This window comes from Condylostylus longicornis, unplaced genomic scaffold (genome assembly GCF_029603195.1).
Source record: "Condylostylus longicornis isolate FDR11 unplaced genomic scaffold, ASM2960319v2 ptg000038l, whole genome shotgun sequence".
In the NCBI taxonomy this organism is placed as follows: Eukaryota; Metazoa; Arthropoda; class Insecta; order Diptera; family Dolichopodidae; genus Condylostylus; species Condylostylus longicornis.
Window position 1 is genome coordinate 13,061,546 of NW_026578007.1, and position 20,567 is coordinate 13,082,112.

The window sequence follows — 20,567 nt, forward strand, 5'->3', positions numbered from 1 at the left end:
TTACCATGACAAAATAAGATTCGAAATTAACCGTTATCTTAAACGAGGTTTTTTCTATTTTCAAATATATGTGACATCGTTTTTTCTGAGGCTTACACTGTAGAAATTTGAGATTTTAATAGTTTATAATAACTATAAAATGGTTAATTTTGCCGAAGCCAATTTTTTTTCCAATCTTAATTTATCTTAACTAACATAATTAATCTTATTGTTCGACCTAATGAATCAATTATCTTCTGCAAATTATTGTTTTCGTCCGCAAAGTATGCAATAGTCAAGATATATTTTTGTATATGAATCAAAATAACTTTGGAAATTTTAATTTGCTCAAATTAAAATGATTTTATAAAAAATTTTGCTGTCGGAATATTCTTTTTCGTTTAACCTATATAACATATTCTGTATGTAACTTATCTAGATTAAAATTTTTTTCTGCATGATCGTAATTCATAATCGATGTCTTACGAAAATCTACATCTTATATGTTTTATATTACACATATAGTATTCTCTTTAACACTTGTAAATATTTACTTAAGTGAATGTTAACAAAAAACAATAAAAAATATAATTTTATAATATTCTATTTTTATTTTTTTATTTTAGGAGATGTTACATAGATTAAGGCCTCAAAGAATTGAATATTATAAGGAGACCAGATCAACACATTATGAAAGAAATTATCGAGCTTAGTTATTTTTATTCTTTCTATATTTATATAAACCTATAAAAATTCTTTCTAAGTATTTTGAACCTAAGAGAAACTTAAAACAGGCAATGAAAACAAGTGATTTAGTGCAATATTATTGTTATCAAGGTATTAAACTAGAGAAATAAGAAGTTAGTTAAGGTATGTACCTAATTTATTAGGAAATTGTTATATAGAAAAATTGTTAAAAAGAGCAAATATTTTTAAAGACTTGAAATGCAAATTTTAATATTTCATTTTAATAAAGGTTTTTAATTAACAATTTATAATTATAAAAAAAAAACTTGTTTTTCTTTAAATTGAAAAAAATCCGCTGTTTCATAATAAAATCTATAATGTATTTAAAAATATTTATGTAGCGTTTGTACTAATTATTAAAACCTTTGATAATTTTAAGTGTTTCAGAATTTTTGGGTTCCCAAAATTTATATGCGTTTACACATCACAAATTCTTTAAATAAAATTTCAGGGTCTGTTGGCACTAAATATGTTAAAGCAATTAATAATTATTCCGTGTAGTATAGCAGTGCTGTTAAAATTCTCTATGCGTCATTTCTTGGAATTTCGTGCGAAAAAATTGTATCCGCGAAGGAGTTCGGACTTCTAAGAGTGGTTTAAGATGATTAAAGAAAATCAGATTTTAAAAATTCTAACTAAAAGAGAATACTAAAAATTTTTCAAAAAACAAATTATTTAAATCTTTATGTTAATTCCTAACGTTTTCTATACGTCACACTATCTTCTACAAGTACAATTTTCATGTCGCAATGCCAGATTGTCATACCAATTGTTAGATATGTACATAACGCACTGCTATGACAAAACCTGCGTTAACACAAAAAAAATTAGATTTTCCAGATTTCAAAGGTTTTGAAATTATAAAAATTTATTTTGCAGTTGCATAAAAAATGTTCAAGTAAGCCTAAAATTCAACCATTTTACGATGAAAATTAATTTTAATTTATCATTTCTCCATGTACAGTCATATGGCACTATCACTTAATCGATTTTTTTGATTTAATACACTTTTATTTCATAGAAGTACAATAAAATATATTTAAATTTTTATATTTATACTTACAAAGTATCTCGACATAACCAAACTGTTGAAAAATGCCCCCAACCGAGTTTACGTACAACACGAAATCTATCATCAAATACATCACCAATTGTTATTGGATGATAACCACCTTTACAATATTGTGCTGGATCTTCTTGTTCTTCATCAGATAAACCACTTTCCCCAGAATCCGGATTAGGGAATGTGTCATCTAAAAATTTTGTTTTTAATATAGAACGTGGTTCTGATCTAAAATATAAGAAATATAAGAATTTTTTTTTTTTTATAAATTTTATTATATGATGTTAAATATTATTTACGAGTAATACTATATAAAGAGAGTTTACACAATAGAGATTTTCTTAAACGCAATATTACAAAACAATAATTACAAAACGTAATACTTAGCAAAAACATAGCTTAATAAGTGTGTTGAACTCTCTGTATTTTATAAATTTAGCGATGTTTATGAATAAATTATAGGTTAGCAACATTTGTTTATATGAACATTAATATAGTGCAGTTTTCATTATAATATATCGCGATATATTGTGTTTATGTTTAAAATCTCTAACATTAAAATTGCAGTAATACGGTATTATAGTAAACAATTAAGAAATAATAAATATTACTGCAATTTTGACGTCACAAAACTACTATTTATAAATAATCAAGGTTTAAGAAAAAATTTTCACAATTTTCAATATTTACAATAAATTGTCATCGAAATCATCATTTAAAAAATGATTATTTAATGTAAAATGTTTTGTTGAAATTAATATTGGTCCAGCTGATTTATATTTTCGTTTAATTTTTTTAATATTTTTTTTTTCTAATGAATTTTTCGTTGTATTTTCTTGTTTTTCAATAATTTCTTTAATTGCATTAGAATTTGCAATATCAGTTTCTGATCTATAATTATAATCTTGTATAATTTCAATAATATCATTATCCGTAATAACTGATGATATTGTATTATTAGATGATGGTGATGTTATTGTTGTTGTTGTTGAGGTAATAATTGTACTACAATTTTCATTATTATTATTTTCATTTTGATTAATATTAATTTTATTATTATTAATATTATTATTTATATTTGATTGTTGATATTGACATATTAATATACTATTATTAACAATTGATTTTGTTTTATAAATAATTATTATAATTAAAAAAAATAATATCGTAAAAATTATACTATCAATATAATTTATAATAAACGTTTGTATACATTTTTTTATATCATTATTTTCACATAATATAGCCAATAAAATATCTTTTATTCTATTTAACCATTTAAATATAATATTAATAAAATATAATAAATTTATTATTAAATTATTATTAATAAAATCACTATATATTGTTGAAATATTTTCAAATTTTTCACATAATAAACTATGTATAAGAGTTAAATTAAAAAATTTTAAAAAATTTTTATATTTATTTTCATTATCATATTGATTATGATATAAATAATGATTATGATAATTTTTTATTATTACTAAATAATATGAAATATAATCTAAATTATCGCAAGTATAATTATTCGATAAATTCTTCATTATCATTAAAGGAAGAATTAATTATGTTCAAAAAAATATTTTATTCTCTGTCTGTCTGCCTTTTTTTTTTTTTTCTTTCTTATTGTTTTATTTATAATATTGAAATTAAAATTGTTTTATTAACAAATAATTTTCATTTAATTTAAACATTTAGTAAATATTTATTGAATTTTTATTTTAAATAAATAATTATCTTAGTTGATGACGGACCAAAAAACCGAAAAATAGTATCAGAATAAAACAAAAAAAAATTTAATTTAAATAAATAAATAAATTATTAAAACTTTGTTTCGAAGATTACATAAAGTTTCTGATGAGAAAAAAATTGAAAAACTGAAAATTTCTGTATAAGAAAAAAAAAATTATTTATTTTTCTTTCTTTCATTTTTATTTATAGAAGAAGAAGTAAAGTCTTTTTAGAGATATCGCAAGATTTTTCTTTAATAGCTGAGCTACGTGAACTTTTTTCTTAAAAAAAAAAAACAAAAACCAAAATTAATTTAACCTATAGTAAAAAAGATAAAATGAAAAAATTCAATGTACGCCAATATACTCGCAAAAACAATAATAAAAATGAACAAAAAAAATATATAAAACAAAAATGAAAAAAGTTATTTTGAGAAAAACAATAATTAGGGTTGCCAATTAGAAAATTTAAAATTATCCAAAAAAAGGTCTAACAGTCCTATTGATCATGAATTCTACTCGTAGAATCCTTCGAATTTCATTAGTATCATTTGTAGTAACGGTTAAATGTTAATTTCAATATTTTTGTGTTGCTATTTGAGTAAACAACATTGATATACAAAAAGATAATTTTTTAAAGCAGAGTTTTTGAAAGTTTTTAAAAGTTGAAAAAATTATTTCAAATTGTTTTTCAAATATGAATTCATTTGCTTTCGTGACAGCTGTGTTATAGGAACAAGAAAACAGAGAAAAAATTCAAAACATAAAATTTAAAACGATCGTTCTCTGTAAATTGTTTTTTTTTACGTGTAATTATTTTTTTTATTTTCGGAGCCGAATTTTAGACATTCGGAATTGACAATATGATGTTCGTAATTTTCCCATTTTCGGGATTATGAAAGGAATTTATGACAAAGCTATAGCTAGTTACACTGTTTTTATGTAAATACTGCTCATTCATTATTCAACAAAAGTTTTTAAAACATTGAATTGTTCATTGGGCTATATAGTAGCCCAACAATTTGAAGTTTGAACTTTGAATAAAATGTAAGTTTAAATGAACTTTAAGAGTGTAATTCACTATATGTTCATTTCCATGTTTTCAATGTTTTGAAAGACCAAGTTGAATAGTCGATGAACAGCATCAGTTTAACATTAAAATTTTATTTATTTTTTTTTTATAATAAACAAAGTTTAAAATAAGTTTTCTATGTTGTGAAAAGTTCGAGTCGTTTACATGAAAAAAATATTTTCAAATAACATATTAGGAAATTTGCAAAAAATATTTTTTTTTTTTTAAATGAAATTGTTAAAAATTTTTCATCTAATTACTATAAAATTTAAAATTTTTGAAGGAAAATTCATATAAAATCATAAATTGACCGAAAAATTGCTTAAAACGAGTATAACCCGAGGTTATACTTGATAGTATCAAAATTACCCCAGTTTTAAGTAATTTGTTTTAGCAGGTTTGGCAACCCTGATTATGATGCAAAACAAAAGTCAGATTTTCCTCGTTCATATATTTTTTTGTTATTTTTTGTCAGAGAGAGAGAGAGGGAGAGAGGACATTTCATTTTTTCAGAGCATCATCAAAATAATAATCATCATCATTTACATTGTCATCATTATCAACATTCCCAGTACATATGACATTATTGTACAACATTTACATATTATGCACACATATCTACATACATATACATAAATAAAAGAAAATTTCGAAATTTTCTTATTTTTTTTTTCTTGTCTGTTTTTAAATTTGTTTTTCCTCATTTTTTTCTTTTTCAAATTTTCAATTTAATTGTGAGAGTTCAATTTTATTTTTTGTATAGGTTTTGTTTAGGAAACGAAAAAAAAAGTAAATATTCGACTAAAGTGTGAATATTTTCCCATGTTTTATAACTCAAGAATATTGAAATGAGACGAAGTTCATTATCAAAAATGCAAAAAGGAAAAAATAAAAAAAAAATTATTTGAAAATATGCATGTAAAAGAATTAATACACTTGAGTACAAGGTACATATTTATAGTACATTTGTTTCTCAATTATATATGTATCTTTCTCAAAATATGTATGTAATTTACGTGCTTACGTGTATGCCAGAGCCAGTGTAAATATTTTGACTAGGGGTGTTTTTTGTTTTTGTTTTTAAACTATTAATATTATGAAGGTACAAAATCATCATAAATATTTGCATATTTTATTCGCATTATTTTTGTTTATTAAAATTTAGGTTTATTTTTGATTCACCTATTAAAATTTCAAATTAAACAAATTTTTAATTGAATTATAATTGGATTTTTAATGCGAATATTATATAAAAAATTTTCATATTATATGAAACTTAATTTCTTAAATCAAAAAATATACAATTTTTTATTATACAAAAATTTTATAATCTTAATTTTAAACCTATAACCCTGAAAAATCGTATATCAGTGGGTATTAAGAATTAAAAGAGTTTAATTTCTAAATATTCAAAATCGTTACATGGCAAGGGTTCAAGGCAATGGTTGAACAGCATTATTTCATCAATAAAGGCAAGGTATTGGTGATGATTGGAATTTTGAATTTTAAATTTATAGTATACGGGTTTTATCTATGAATATGGTACTATATATTGAAATGAATTTATTTTAAAAATTCTAGAAAATTAAGCTATTGTTACATTTATCTAAATTAATCAAAAACGTGTATATTAAATAAAATTACACTGACGGAAATCATGAAATTATTTTACGAAAACATAAAACCTTTAATTATAAACCTTTTCCTTATACATACATAGAACCAAAAATTAGTGTAATATTTATGTAGAACAAAAATAAAACGTCACAATTGTCTCTTACTCCACTATTTCTGCAGAGTAAAAAACAGAATTTTATAAATGAATTAAAATTTTCTCATTCAATAGATGGCGCATAATACGAGTATAATTATAATTAGTTCAGGAATCCCATTTTTTGATTTCAGTATGCCGTTTTCCCCGCAAATTAATGATCATCCGGCAAATGTTTGAAATTTAAAGAATCAAAATATGTACAAGTACTTAATATGTAATATTCCTTTTAGATTTGAATAAACTACAATAAATTAAATATTAAGGCAAATAATGGGTAAAATAAATTTTTTAATTAATTATGAAATCTCCATATGTTTTTGAAGATATATCTTATTATTGCTTTCTAAGTGTATCAAATTATACATAACTTCTCTATATTATGCGTAAACATGTATATACAAATATGTTATAATAAATATGCAAGGTACAAATCGTTTTTATAAAAACAATTAATAATAAAATAATGTTAAAATTAAAAATTAATTTTCAAATAAAAATAAAAATTTTATTGAAATTCATTGTGTTACAAATAATTTGCAAACACACAAAATTGTTATTAAATTTATTTTTGATTTTAATTAATATAAACAACCTTAAATTAAGGTTAATGTTCAAACAAAAAAAAAAAATTTTTTTTTTTTGATTTGATATTTTAATAAAAAAAAAAAGCAAAACCATAATAAAAATTATTTACGATTAAATTTGAAAAAAAATAAAAAAAAATTCACAGAGAAAAATTTTTTTGCAATTTTATTAAATAAAGCTTATGTTTCTGCAGTACTTTCAATCTAATCCTGACGAAATAAGGAAATTAATTTATTATTTAGGCGTAATTATTTTTTAATTTAATGAAATATTTTATAAATATACACATATAGTTTTATAATACATGATAATAAAATAAAAATAATATTAAATAAAATTTTCTAAGTATTGGAAATTCTCATTTGAAAAATTAGTTGAGTTGTCTGACCATTGGTGCAATGGTTATGGCACCGGTCCTTTATCCGAAGGGTCTGGGGTTCAAACCCCGGCCAGGTCACTATAAAAATTATATTCAATATTATTATAACTTAATATACAATACTAATAAATATTATACAAGTAATTTTCAAATATTCATAATATTCGATATTAAAAAAACTAAAAAAAAAAAACAAGTAAATATTAATAACCTCAAATAATTGTAATATAAATAAAACTGCGGCAGGCTAGCCACCTACCTAGTTAACTATATGACGCTATGAAACTATTGCATGATATCATGCACTAGCCCTATGCTCCTTCTAGAAGTGAATAAGGAAAAAAAAAAGTTGAGTAGCAGTTATTTAGATGTTTAACAATATATTCAGTCAGTGATAAATCTATCAACTAATGGAAATGCAATTTTGCATTCTCGTAAAAAAAACTGCTTTGGAAAAATGGAATTTTATTAAATTTTTTGATTATCTAACATTTACAATAACTATAATGATGCTTCAACAATTAAAATTACATGTATCGTTGGAAAAATCAAATGATGTACATTTATTATAGATGCACTGCATTTTTTCATCAAAACACGTTAATTTTTCTTTATTCTTTATGCCTTATCCTCTTACAGTTCTTTCAATTTATATATAACAAATCCCTTATTTTTAAATCGATTACATTGACAATGAAATATTTTAATTATAAATGACATTATTTACTATACCATTCAGTTACTAATTACTGAAGTTGAACTATACCGAATAAGCTAAATTATATATGGTAGTAATATAATTTTTCTGCAATTTCGATATCAATAAAATTTTGTATTTATTATACATATAACACAGAAATTTTTGATGTCGATATTTTAATTTAAACAAAAATTTTAAATTAAAACCAATCTATATCTAGAGGTCTTTTGAAATCCAGATTTTATAATGACCAGCTGAATGAGTTCATATTTATTTACATAATCGAGTTCTTGTTCTTAAGTAGATATTATCGAATTAGTTGAATATATTTTAAAACTTATATACATTAAGGTGTTTCATGTCAATATAATAATTTATAATAATATTATGTAAATTTTAATTCTATAATTTCCATTAATAAATATAAGAAATCATATAGAATGAAATATTGTTTAACACAATTAAATATTGAAAGTTACCAAAAAAAAAAAATAAACTTAATTCATATTTAAATTTCAATTTGTTTTTTTTTTTACCTGTTAACCTACTTTAAATATGTAAAAAAAATAAATAGTTTGGATAAAATCAGCAAATATGTATATAACATGCATATTTGTATAAATGCATCTGTGTATGCATTTGGTTGATTTCAAAAATTTTTGTTTTAAATTTTATAAACAAAACAATGTTAACAGATGTTAAAATTCCATATTTGTTTTATTTATTTTATCAAATACAATTTTCATTCAATTTAACAACGGTACGTAATTTCAATTTAACTTAGAATTAAAAAACTAACTATTTTGGTTTTATTTTTTTTTTATAAAAAGTAATTTGTTAAAATGAAAATATTGTGGGGCGACTGAGGATCATGTATGCGGTAATTTAAAAATAATAATAGGTAAGTATGTATAAGACTGTATGTATAAGCATATAAGATATGTTAAATATGTAAAAATGAAAAAAAATTACAAAAAAAAAAAACAATATGTACCAGAATAGTAGTAAAAGTTATTTTTAGTTGTATTTATGTACATATGTGTGTACATTTTGTAAATAACAGTTAATTAATAATTAATTAATTAGTTTTAACTTTTCCTTATTAAAAATTTATATTTAAATTCATAACATATTCTGTATATATATATTATATTACTTATATATAGGTATATACTACGTGTATGCATTATTATTTTTATACCGGTGTGTACGATATAAATCTTTCTCTTAGGAATTTACGCTATATTTATCTATAATGTACATACAAATATACATTTATATATTATATTTTATGTTGTAATGTAAAAGTTTCTAAAAACTAATTTTTTTTTTTTTGTATTATAAAAACTGTTATAAAAAATGACGTCTATAAAACAAAGAATAAAAAAAAAAAACAGGAAAAAAATAAAATAAAGAAAAATTATTCTTTATTTTTAGAAAAAAATTTTCGCTGTGCCAGTTATACTAAAAACATACGAATATATTTACGTATGTACATAAATTAGGTATACATATATTTGCATATATATATGTAAATTCTATATTAGTATTATGTAGGTGTTTGTATTGTCTCTATATCTGATATACTTACATTCATATAGTTTTTTTTATTATAACAATATTCATAATTATTTAAAATATACGACATAAATATCTATATGCTTTATTAATTTAAAATAAACATTTAAAAAAAAAAATAAACGTACGTGCACATGTATAATATGTAAATATGTATATATATGTGTATTTATATAATGTATAGCTTTGATGTGTTCCTTTTTGCAGACGTATTCTATGCAAATTACTGCCGGAGTAGTTTGAAGTAGTTTGTTGTATGCATATATGGAGTACTGTTTTTTTTTTTGTATTTAAATCTAGTTATACATAAAGTTGGATCAAAACCAATTGTTTTTGTTATACATAGAGTTATACATAGAGGTATAATACAATCTAGTTATACATAGAGTTGGATCAAAACAGCATTTTTCCATTAGAATGGCATCTACTATATTATTTAAATTAATTTCATTCATATACCAAAATACATTAATTTATTGCATATACGTAGGATGAACAGCAAAAGTTGACATAACAGTCGAAATCGAGTGTTCGGCGGATAAACTTAATAAGAAACAGTTATATTTTTTGATGGTACAACAGTTTCGGAAATATATGGCGCTGAAAATTAATTTCGGTGGGGCAATATCTTTGGAAGTGATGGGGGTGGAAAATAATTTATCCTTGTAAAGAAATTAACTATTTATTAGTGTGTACAAGCTGCTAAAATCTCGGACTTCTATAATTAATCGTTATAGAATATATAACTTATAAGAAGAAAAACGATATCAAAAATTAGGAAAAAAAACTGGCTTTAAATAACGGTTAATTTTAACCGTCATTTTGTGATTTTAATGTTCAAATGTTACCGCGGTGCAAGAAGTATTGTCAAAACTTTTCTACTATTACGGAATTCATAATATGTTTGTGGTTTCGACACAATTAATAATTAAAAAATTAAAGTTTTTTGGATTTTGGGGGGCCCTAACTGTCAGAGAGCGGAAGGTTTGTAAAAATTTTCATCTAGAGAATTAAGTTTTTAATAAAAATCTATTTGTATAAAAAAATTCAGTTTTCTATCCTAAAGGCTGTAGAAATTTTGTAAAGTGACAACCACATGGGCGGGAAAGGTATGGAACAAAAAAAAAATTTTTTTTTTCATAATTTTTTTGAAAAAAGTGCTTAAAAGTATAATTGGTGCTAGCCTTAATAATAAATTTAAATTTTACAGATTGAACGCGTTTGCTTTTCATTTAAAAATGTGCAGTCATCTACTGGAATAAACAAACACACATACGTGTGTGCGTATAATTATTTCTTTCAACTAGTCCTTTGTATTGACTGGTTTATAATTTGGAGTGTTAGTATTATACTTTAAAAAGTGTTATATATGTACAAGCTTAAATGGAACACTTTAATTATATACAGTTATAATTCTAGTACCTACATAGTATGCATATCATCAATTCATAAAATTTTTCCTGGTGTATCTTTTTTTTTTAATCAAAATACTCTATTTTTTTTTTATACTTGTGTGAATATCCATAGTTTATGTATATGTATAAGTATATTTTTTATATACCAATTCATTAATTATACAAAATAGTTCAATACCCTGTACTAGATAACAATATATTTATATTATAAATAATAATATAAAGCGCAATTGCTATTTAAATTAAATAAAGAAAAAAAAAACAACAAAAAAAAAAATAAGTTAGTAAAAAATTAATGATTCATAAAAAAAGAAAAAAAATCATATTTATTATTTATACAATATCTAATTTGTTGATTTTTAGGTGATGACAGGATTACTTTATATTTATATTGGGATGAGAGCTATTAAAGATCCACGGTATAAGATATGATATAAAGAACATTGTACGTACACATATAATGGAATCAAATAGGAGGAATATAGTGTAACGAACAAGGAATATAATATATATATATATCAATTCAATACAAATATAAAATTTACGGTTTTAATAGAAGAGAGGCTGTATATAGGAACTATATTTAGTTGAAGAAATAAATGATGGATATTTTATAATCGAGTTCCGATATTTTATACAGATGATCCAGCGTATTAAAATATGTGCCAAATTATACTATATATATTTACGGGACTAAAATATTTTCTATAAAAAATATAACATGAGATTTGTTGATAAGATTATTTGATTAATTATGAGAGAAACTCTTTATATAAGGGTGAATGTACCTAATATGAAATTATGGAGTGGATATGCTTACTATTTTAAAATAAATTTAAATTGATAATTATATAATATAAGAATTTAAATATGAATTTTAATATAAGAATTAAAGCATATTAATGGCCAAGATATGTATATATATATATAGGTAAAATTACAGTAACGAACTAGAATTGCAATTATTTTTAAAATAGAAAGTATATAGCAGATTTAGTTTAGTTAATTAAATTGGGATGGAAGATTTATTTATTGTATAATTTTTTAAGATTTTACTCATAATTTCGGAAATAATTTAATGAAATTTGGTGCGAAATTTTTAATATTGCATCTATTTTTTTGTATGATACGAATTTCGAAAGATTAGAATTATAATGCAAGAATCTAAAAAATGAATATATAGAAATGCAATGTTAAAGACCAAAAAACTTCGAATTCGACAAAAACAAACCTAAATTAGGCAGTTATTCCTTTGAATTGTTATAGAATTATTTTAGCTTTGTACTATACAATTATGTACAGCCACCTCCTGATATATGCATATTCTTAAATATAGCTTTCACGTTGTGAAAAGCAGAAAAATTTTTTATCATTATTTAACTCTTTCGACAAAACTGATATACATATATGTATCAGGAAACTATTAAACTATTCGAAAACCGGGTTGAAAGGGTTAAAGTAATACTTATTAGATTTTTCGTTTATAAGCGTCCAAATACTCTATAAATCACAGTACAATATGTAAATTTTCCCGATTAATTCCGATAAACTAATAAAATCAAAAATTTGAATTATACTTCATTATTTTAGCCTAAAAGACTTTATTATGAAGATGTCTCTTAATTTGAATTTTTTTATATTGTATAGTTTTTAGACGTTTTCATTTGATTAATGCATATATTTCCAAAAGTGTCCGAAAACAGAGTTAAGTTGCGTATTTAAATTTTTCATTCGTACAATCAACAGAGTTATTAAAAAAATGAAAACTTATTTCGTCAACCTTATTACCAACCAACGCTTTATTGCGTCAATTTCCGTTTAATTCCTTGAAATTTTAAAAAATCAAGCGATAGAACAAGAAACTGTATTTCGGGAATATACCGGATTAGTTTTTAAATTAGTTTTCAAAATAAAAGTATATTTATAATTAAAAGAATACAATAACAATTTTACAAATTACTTTAATTTCAATTGAATTTCAATATTTTTGTATATATAGGAGCTAGGTGGTCTATCAAATATTTTCTTTATTATTTAAATTACATGAAATTATTGCATAAATAAAGGTGATAATAATTAATTAATATTTATCTACATATGAATAAAAATTATATGGAAAAAATTTATTATTTTGGTAAACAAAATAATCTAATCTATGGTAGAAAAAAAACAAAAACTAAAAGTTGATTAGTTAATTGCGCTTCTGTGATATAATTCGCATTTGTTATTATATAAAACCGGCTATATATATACATATGTACATCCATACATATGTACGTTATGATTTATTTGAATATATAAGATGAACATATATGTAAATATACATATGTATGTATGTATGAGCATGTGTCATAAAAGTTTACCCGCATTTCTATAAAATAAATATTTTTGTTTTTCGCATTTTTACTGTTATTTTTGTATTTCGCTATTTATTAATCAAAATATTTTTATATACAAAATACAAACATATATGTATGTATAAAATTCATGCATATATACGTACGTATATATGTATAAAGACGGTCAAAAATCAATGCAAATGACTCATGCAAATCTCCACTCCAGCCAGAATTTTTTGTGTTTTATTTTTTTCCTTTTTTTTTGTTTTTTTAGATTTAATTTCATTTGGAAATGGAACTATTTTGTATATAATTTTAATTTTGTTTTATATATAATTACACAAATATTATTATGTATGTATGTAGGTATATAATGTAAATATATAAAAAAAAATGCAGTATGTATATTTTAATTTTATTGAAATATAATTATAAAAACAATGAATGTTTGTATGTATTTATTATTGATATATGTATGTACGTATTGCGGATATGTATATACAACACATGTATATATATGTAATATATTTATATGTATAAATCTATATAATAATCAAATCTTAATATTTTGGGAAAACGCATTATCATAAATTATGGTAAATGTACCAAAAATTCAATATGAAAAATTAAGACTAAATTTTTAAAAATAGGAAAGAAATTTGTATATAATGCATATAATATGTACATATGTATATATATATTATTTTTTAAATATAAATTTGTAGCCTTTATTTATAATGAGTAATACATATGTTTATGAAGTTACCATTAAATTCAATTTTTCGAGGACTCGTTCTCTATTTTTTTATCTCAACGAGAAAATTTATTATTTTATGATAGACCTTTGATGTGAGGGGGGGAAGAGTGGATATATTCAAGGCGCCACGTCTGCATATAGTTACTCTATTAGCTGCATTGTCATCCTATACTTTTACAATTTGCAATTTGTGATATAATATACATATGCATATATGCGAAATAAGTCAAAAATTAGATTTACAAACATAGTTTAATTATTACTTTAGTATTCAACACATTTATTAAACAAAATAGTTTAATCAACGTTTAATAATTTTAAGGTTCAAATAGGTTTAAGTTATAGGTTAAATTTTTTTAATATTGAACTATTAATTAAACTAACAGATTTAAATATTAATTGAACGTTTTTGTTATATATACGCTTATACAGATCATGCTCAAATATTTTAGACATAAAAATATGTACCTATAAATTAGTGCATTTCTAAAGCATGGTTGAATTAAAAACAAAATTTTTCTTTAAAATTTTTTTAATCTAATATCTGCCAAATGTGGCTTGAAACACTGAATTGGCCTCTTATTTTATTGTTATACTATATAAGTAGCAAAACCGATCTTTATGGTGAACGTTCTCTGATTGGTTTGAACAGTAGACGGCTTTATCTTTTAACGAAATCTCGAGTACATTACTCGTAAAATCGAATTGTTTTATACTGAGAACCAAAAATAAATGTAGCACCGATCCAATTAAAACAAAGAAAATATATGTGTGTTCGCCACTATGACATAATGCTTAAAAAATTTGAAACATAACACCCATATTTTGTACGTTGCTTTTATTATAAAGAATTTTATATTTCTGTATAGAATTTAATATTTCAGAATTTATTTTATTCACATAATTAGGAGATTTTTTCAATAATAACCCATCACGTCAAATGATGTGACTAACAGAATATGGGTGATACATCTTGCAATTTTTTCAATTTAATTTAATTTTATACTAATTTAAATTAATTATAATATTATTTTTATTAATTAATTCAAATTATTTATTTAGCTTATGTACAAAAATATTTTTTCATATATAGCAATATACATATATATTGAAAATATTTTAAAATTAATTTTTATTTTTTTTTTTATTTTAAAAACAAATATATAAAATGAGCATTTTATTCAGTTAAAATTCCACTCAAGCATTAAGTTAAATAAGAAATACTTTATATATAATATATAATTATCAATCCCTCTATATATAATAAAAATATGTATATATATATATATATATTTTATGCTTCCAATATGGGAAATAATATGCATATAAAGTACAAATACACAAAATGGATGTAGAGGGTGCCAGGCTCGGTTCTAAGCTGTTCGGCGCCCTACGCTGTTCTCAAAAAGTATGACCTGCCGCTTTCCAAACAATGAACAATATTCAGCAAACATTGAATATTGCATATAATAATTTCGCCCCTATTTTCTGGCGCTCATTGCATATGCTTACTTTGCATATATGACATATCCGCCGCTGTAGAGTGCATATTGAAGTTTTTTGAAAAGAAAAAAATTTTAACAAAATGTTAAAAATAATTAACATATTTTAATTCAAAAAATTTTTTAGTCCTTTACATTAATTGTAGTCCTTTCAATGTTGGTTATAACAAATATAATTAACAAGATAATTAAATTTTTAATAGTTAAATTTAATAGTTTTATTAATATATAGTTGTATTTTAATGTGTACATACTTAATTATGTATATTTGAATTAAAACTGAAAATCATTAAAAAAAGAAAAACAAAAACTGGAAAAAAAAAATTCCAAACAAATTCATTGTTTTTGTGAGTTTGAGTTTTTTTTTAATTTTCTTATTTTATTCTTTTAAAATTTTTATTTTATATTCACTTGTGAATAAAATTCGAAATGAAGAAATTAAAATTATAAATAAATAAAATATGTTTATTTCAATATTTTAATTCATATGGGGGATATTTTATATTTAAGCAGGGTATATACATACAATACCACGATATAGTTCGTGTTTTCAACAAAATATTTACAGACAACATATATATATATATGTATTATTTAAAAAAAAATTGTATATATATAATATTTATCCAACATGTATACTGATTTATTTATACATCTCGCTCTTAGTACTGTTGTACAGTACAACACTGACATAACTCAAAAATTGGACATTTTGAGTGAAAAGTGAATTTTTAAAGTGTTGAAGTTAATAATGTTTTTTTTCATTATAGTTTTATTTTATATAGAAAATTATAAATGGAATCTTTATAGATTTTATAAAATTATATATTTTATTAGATAACATAAACAAATATTAGAAATAAGCATATTGATATATGTTATCATTTTATAAGAAATGCAATTATACTAATGAACATGTAAATATTAAATATCAATGAACAATTGAAGTCATATCATGACAGAAAAGGGTAACATTTTTCAAATTAGAAAAATTTTTGTGTCAGCTGTAGGAATTTGTATGATTAAATCACATGAAGTTAAGGGGGAGTGCTGATTGATCATCAACATCATGTAAACGCAGTATACATATTTTATTCATAATCAGATCAGGGCAAATATATATATTATTTATTTTTACATATTAATTTGTACATTTATTTTTCTTTTACATATATACCTGAATATTATTAATATTGTTGTATATAGTAATACTTTTATCATTTGACCTTCCTATTCTTTCTATTCTAATAAAGTTGTTCTTTAAGATAACAAAGCATCAATTTTCAAACTCTAAAAGAAAACTTGTATTTTTTGCACAAAAATTTGGAATGTTAATAAGAACTACCTATATAAATAGCTCAGAAATTATTATTTTTTGAGTTATGTCACTGTTGCTGCAAATGACCGATATGTATATATTTGTATATAATTGTTTTGTGTATATTCACATGTATAAATATTTGCATACTCCATTTTTTTTTTTTTTGGTATGTACCTATAATAAATTTTTAGTGTATATACTACGTATTTACATTAATATGTTTATATGTATATATGTGTATGTGTGTATATATATACTTCATATTATAGAAATCCTTTTTACCTAACTGTTATCAATATACATATGCGTACATATGAAATGTAGAGAGAAGATTATTCTGTTATCATATTTTTTTATTATATACACACATAAGAATCAAAAATTTTCGGTAAGTACACACTATATATAAAAAAAAAGGAGAACAATTAAAAGAAGAAAAAAAATTTATGTTTGTTTTCTTTTTTAAAAAATTTTTAGTTTTCCTGCTTTTTTTGTGTTTTTTTTTTTTTTAATTTTATTGATATTAAAAATTAAAACCCTCTTCATGAATAATTTTCGTTTTTTCTTGTTTTTTCTTTTTCTTCTAATTTAAAATAATATTAAATTTTTTTTTTTCGAATTTTATTTTGTTTTTTTTTTTTCAAAAATTTATTTATGTAAAATTTTTTTTTACTACCCTTTGATATGTACATATGTAAGTATGTATTTAAATTGTTTGTATAAGGTGGCTGTATATCCTAGTTCATACATATATGGATATGTATATTGTATGTAATTATGTGATTATAACATTTACGCATAAATTAAAATGTACTTATGTAAATATGTGTATTTATTTATGTATTAGGTATTTATTATAATGTACATATGTTCTAAATAATTTAATATTTATGTATTTTATATTATGTACTTTATAATATATGTATATATGTACATATAGAGAACATAATATGGTTTTGTTAATTTTATGTTTTTTTTTAATTAATTAAATTTTTGTCTATAATTTAATTTTTCCGAAGAAAAAAAAAAAATAAAATGAAATGTATATATAGTGTAATAAGAAAATAAAATTTTTTATTGTATTTTTTTTTAATTATTTTTGGAATTTTAATTATTATATTAACTACGCAAAATTTCCTATATGTACACATAAAAAATTTTATTATGTATACGCATATATATATATAATTCTATATATTATAAATACATATACAAATTCTATAATTACGTTATATTATAATAACTAAATATATTTGAATAAAATGTACTCGTATGTATAAATAAATAATATATTATAGTTCAAGATAATTACTTTTATTTTAATATAGAAATATTGATGAAAAGCAACAATTTATTTAGTAAATATTTATGTAAATAATATAGTTTGTATGTATACATGAATATATAAGGTATATATTAATATATTGTATATAATAAAATTATTGTTATAAAGCATTAATGAAATAAAAAATTCTAGTTTATTATTGTATTACGCATCATTAATTATAAATAAAATATATATGTGCGTACATATACTCGATATATATATGTACATATATCGAAATAAATATTATAATTAAATAAATTAAAATTTAACCTATACAGGCTTATAGAATCAATATAGAAATTATTTTTCTGGTAATTTAAATGGTATAGGTACCTTATTACTTAAGTTTCTTAAGTATTACTTAAGCAATTTCTTTCTTGTTCTAAGAACTAATTGGAGAAAAAAGCTAATTGGGGAAAACATTTTATCCCACATTTTAAAAATTTTGAAATTATTTAGAAAAAAGAACTCGAAAATGCAATTTTACAACTTTGTGAAACTTATTAGTACAAAATATTGCAATTCGACTTTTATTAATATGAATTTGTTGGGTATTTTTTGTTAGTTGAAAAATATTTTTTCTTATATTATGTATTCTTATCATGAAAAATCTTCTATTTCCCATAAGCCTATAGGATGTGCAACTTAAAATTTTCTATAAACAATAATTTAAAATTTCGAGTTAACTCCGTAATTGTTAAACTAATAAAAAAGGATAAAATAAAATAATCTACCGAATTGTTAGATTTTAAAAATACATATTAGATTCTAGAATTTCTAATAGTGCACTCTTCCTTTTCTTTTAATATACTCTCTTAAATTGCATTTCTATTATTATGACAGGCTTAATTTATATAATAAGGTTTAATTTCATTTCTAATTAAAAAAAAATTAATGGAAGCAACTTTTATTACCTTAGAAATTAAAAAAATTATTTATTTTCGTACACTTATATTAATAATAAATTTCACTGCTCATAGCGTGACTATTTAAGAATATACATACATAATATGTATGGATTTACGAAACAATATATACATATAAAAAATTATTTTGCATTTACGTGCATATTACGTATTTGTATATATATTAATTTTAGAATAATAGCATTAACTAAATATAATTTATTTCAATTTTGTTGATTGTTAAATATTAATTATTATGACATGTGAGAAATAAAATTAAAATAAAATATTTTATAATTAAAGTTCATGTGAACTAGTAGATAGATTAAAATGCCACGATAATTATGTTCTTTAATTCATGAAATATAGAGAGTAACGTATGTAGCATTACAATATATTTTGAAAATATTGCATATCATAAGGCGAAATTTATTCAAATAATGTTCCCTAAAATATAGGCAATTTATGCAAAAAATTACAATAAAAAAAATTAATTTATTTTTGAAATTCACTGTTTTAATTGTTTTTTGTTCTTTAAATTCTTTAAACATTTAAAAAATTAAATTGAAGAAACAATTATAGTTAAATATTTGAAAAATATTACTCCATGTATTGTAAGTCAATAATTACACTTGTTGTAATAAGACTTAAATAATAAAATGCAATAATTTCGAAAACCATAAAAATTTCGTCAAAAAATTTAAGATTGAATTTTCTTAATATTTATTTATTTAATAAAATATCATAATATTATAACCAATTTAGAAAATCCACCTGTTTTCCTTTTAAATATATTTTTTTCAACAATTGTGTATGCTAAGATGCATATTATGTATATGATATGTGTGCATATAATGGAAATATTGAGTATGTGTATAAATTTGCAAATATATGCAACATATAGAATACTCGTAATAGTGTTATCAATAAATTTTTAGATACACTAAACTGGCAACAGAAAATGCAAGAATTTTCTCATCCTTTTTCTTTCAAAAATTTTCTTATTTTTGTATACTTGTATATAAAATACATGTACTTCATACATAATTGTATGATCGTATACATGATTTTAGAAATTTTACTGTTTAGTATGTATATTGGTGTAGGTATATTTCAGTATGATTTTTTTATAAAATTTTTTAAGTATATAATTAAAAATATGTACATTTAAAACATATGTATTATATGTATATAATACATATGTATACATACTATGTACATATATATATATACTATATATACTATGTATATGCATTTATTTTTTTTCTATAATATATAAGTTCTATTTATATATAAGTAAATTGTGATATATACATACGTATATGAGTGTACACACACATAATATAATAAAAATTTTGTAGGTATACAAAGAACATAATGTATACATGATT

The 20,567-nt window shown here is 21.6% G+C and overlaps 1 protein-coding gene across 1 annotated transcript in view; it reads right to left on the reverse strand.

Annotated features, from left to right (window-relative positions):
• LOC129608944 (SRSF protein kinase 1-like) overlaps positions 1 to 20,567 on the reverse strand; it is a 29,911-nt gene that overhangs the window by 4,300 nt on the left and 5,044 nt on the right. Inside the window, exon 3 of the mRNA XM_055520751.1 lies at positions 1,790 to 2,017. Within this exon, the coding sequence (XP_055376726.1) occupies positions 1,790 to 2,017 (228 nt within the window). The remainder of the gene's footprint in view (positions 1 to 1,789; positions 2,018 to 20,567) is intronic.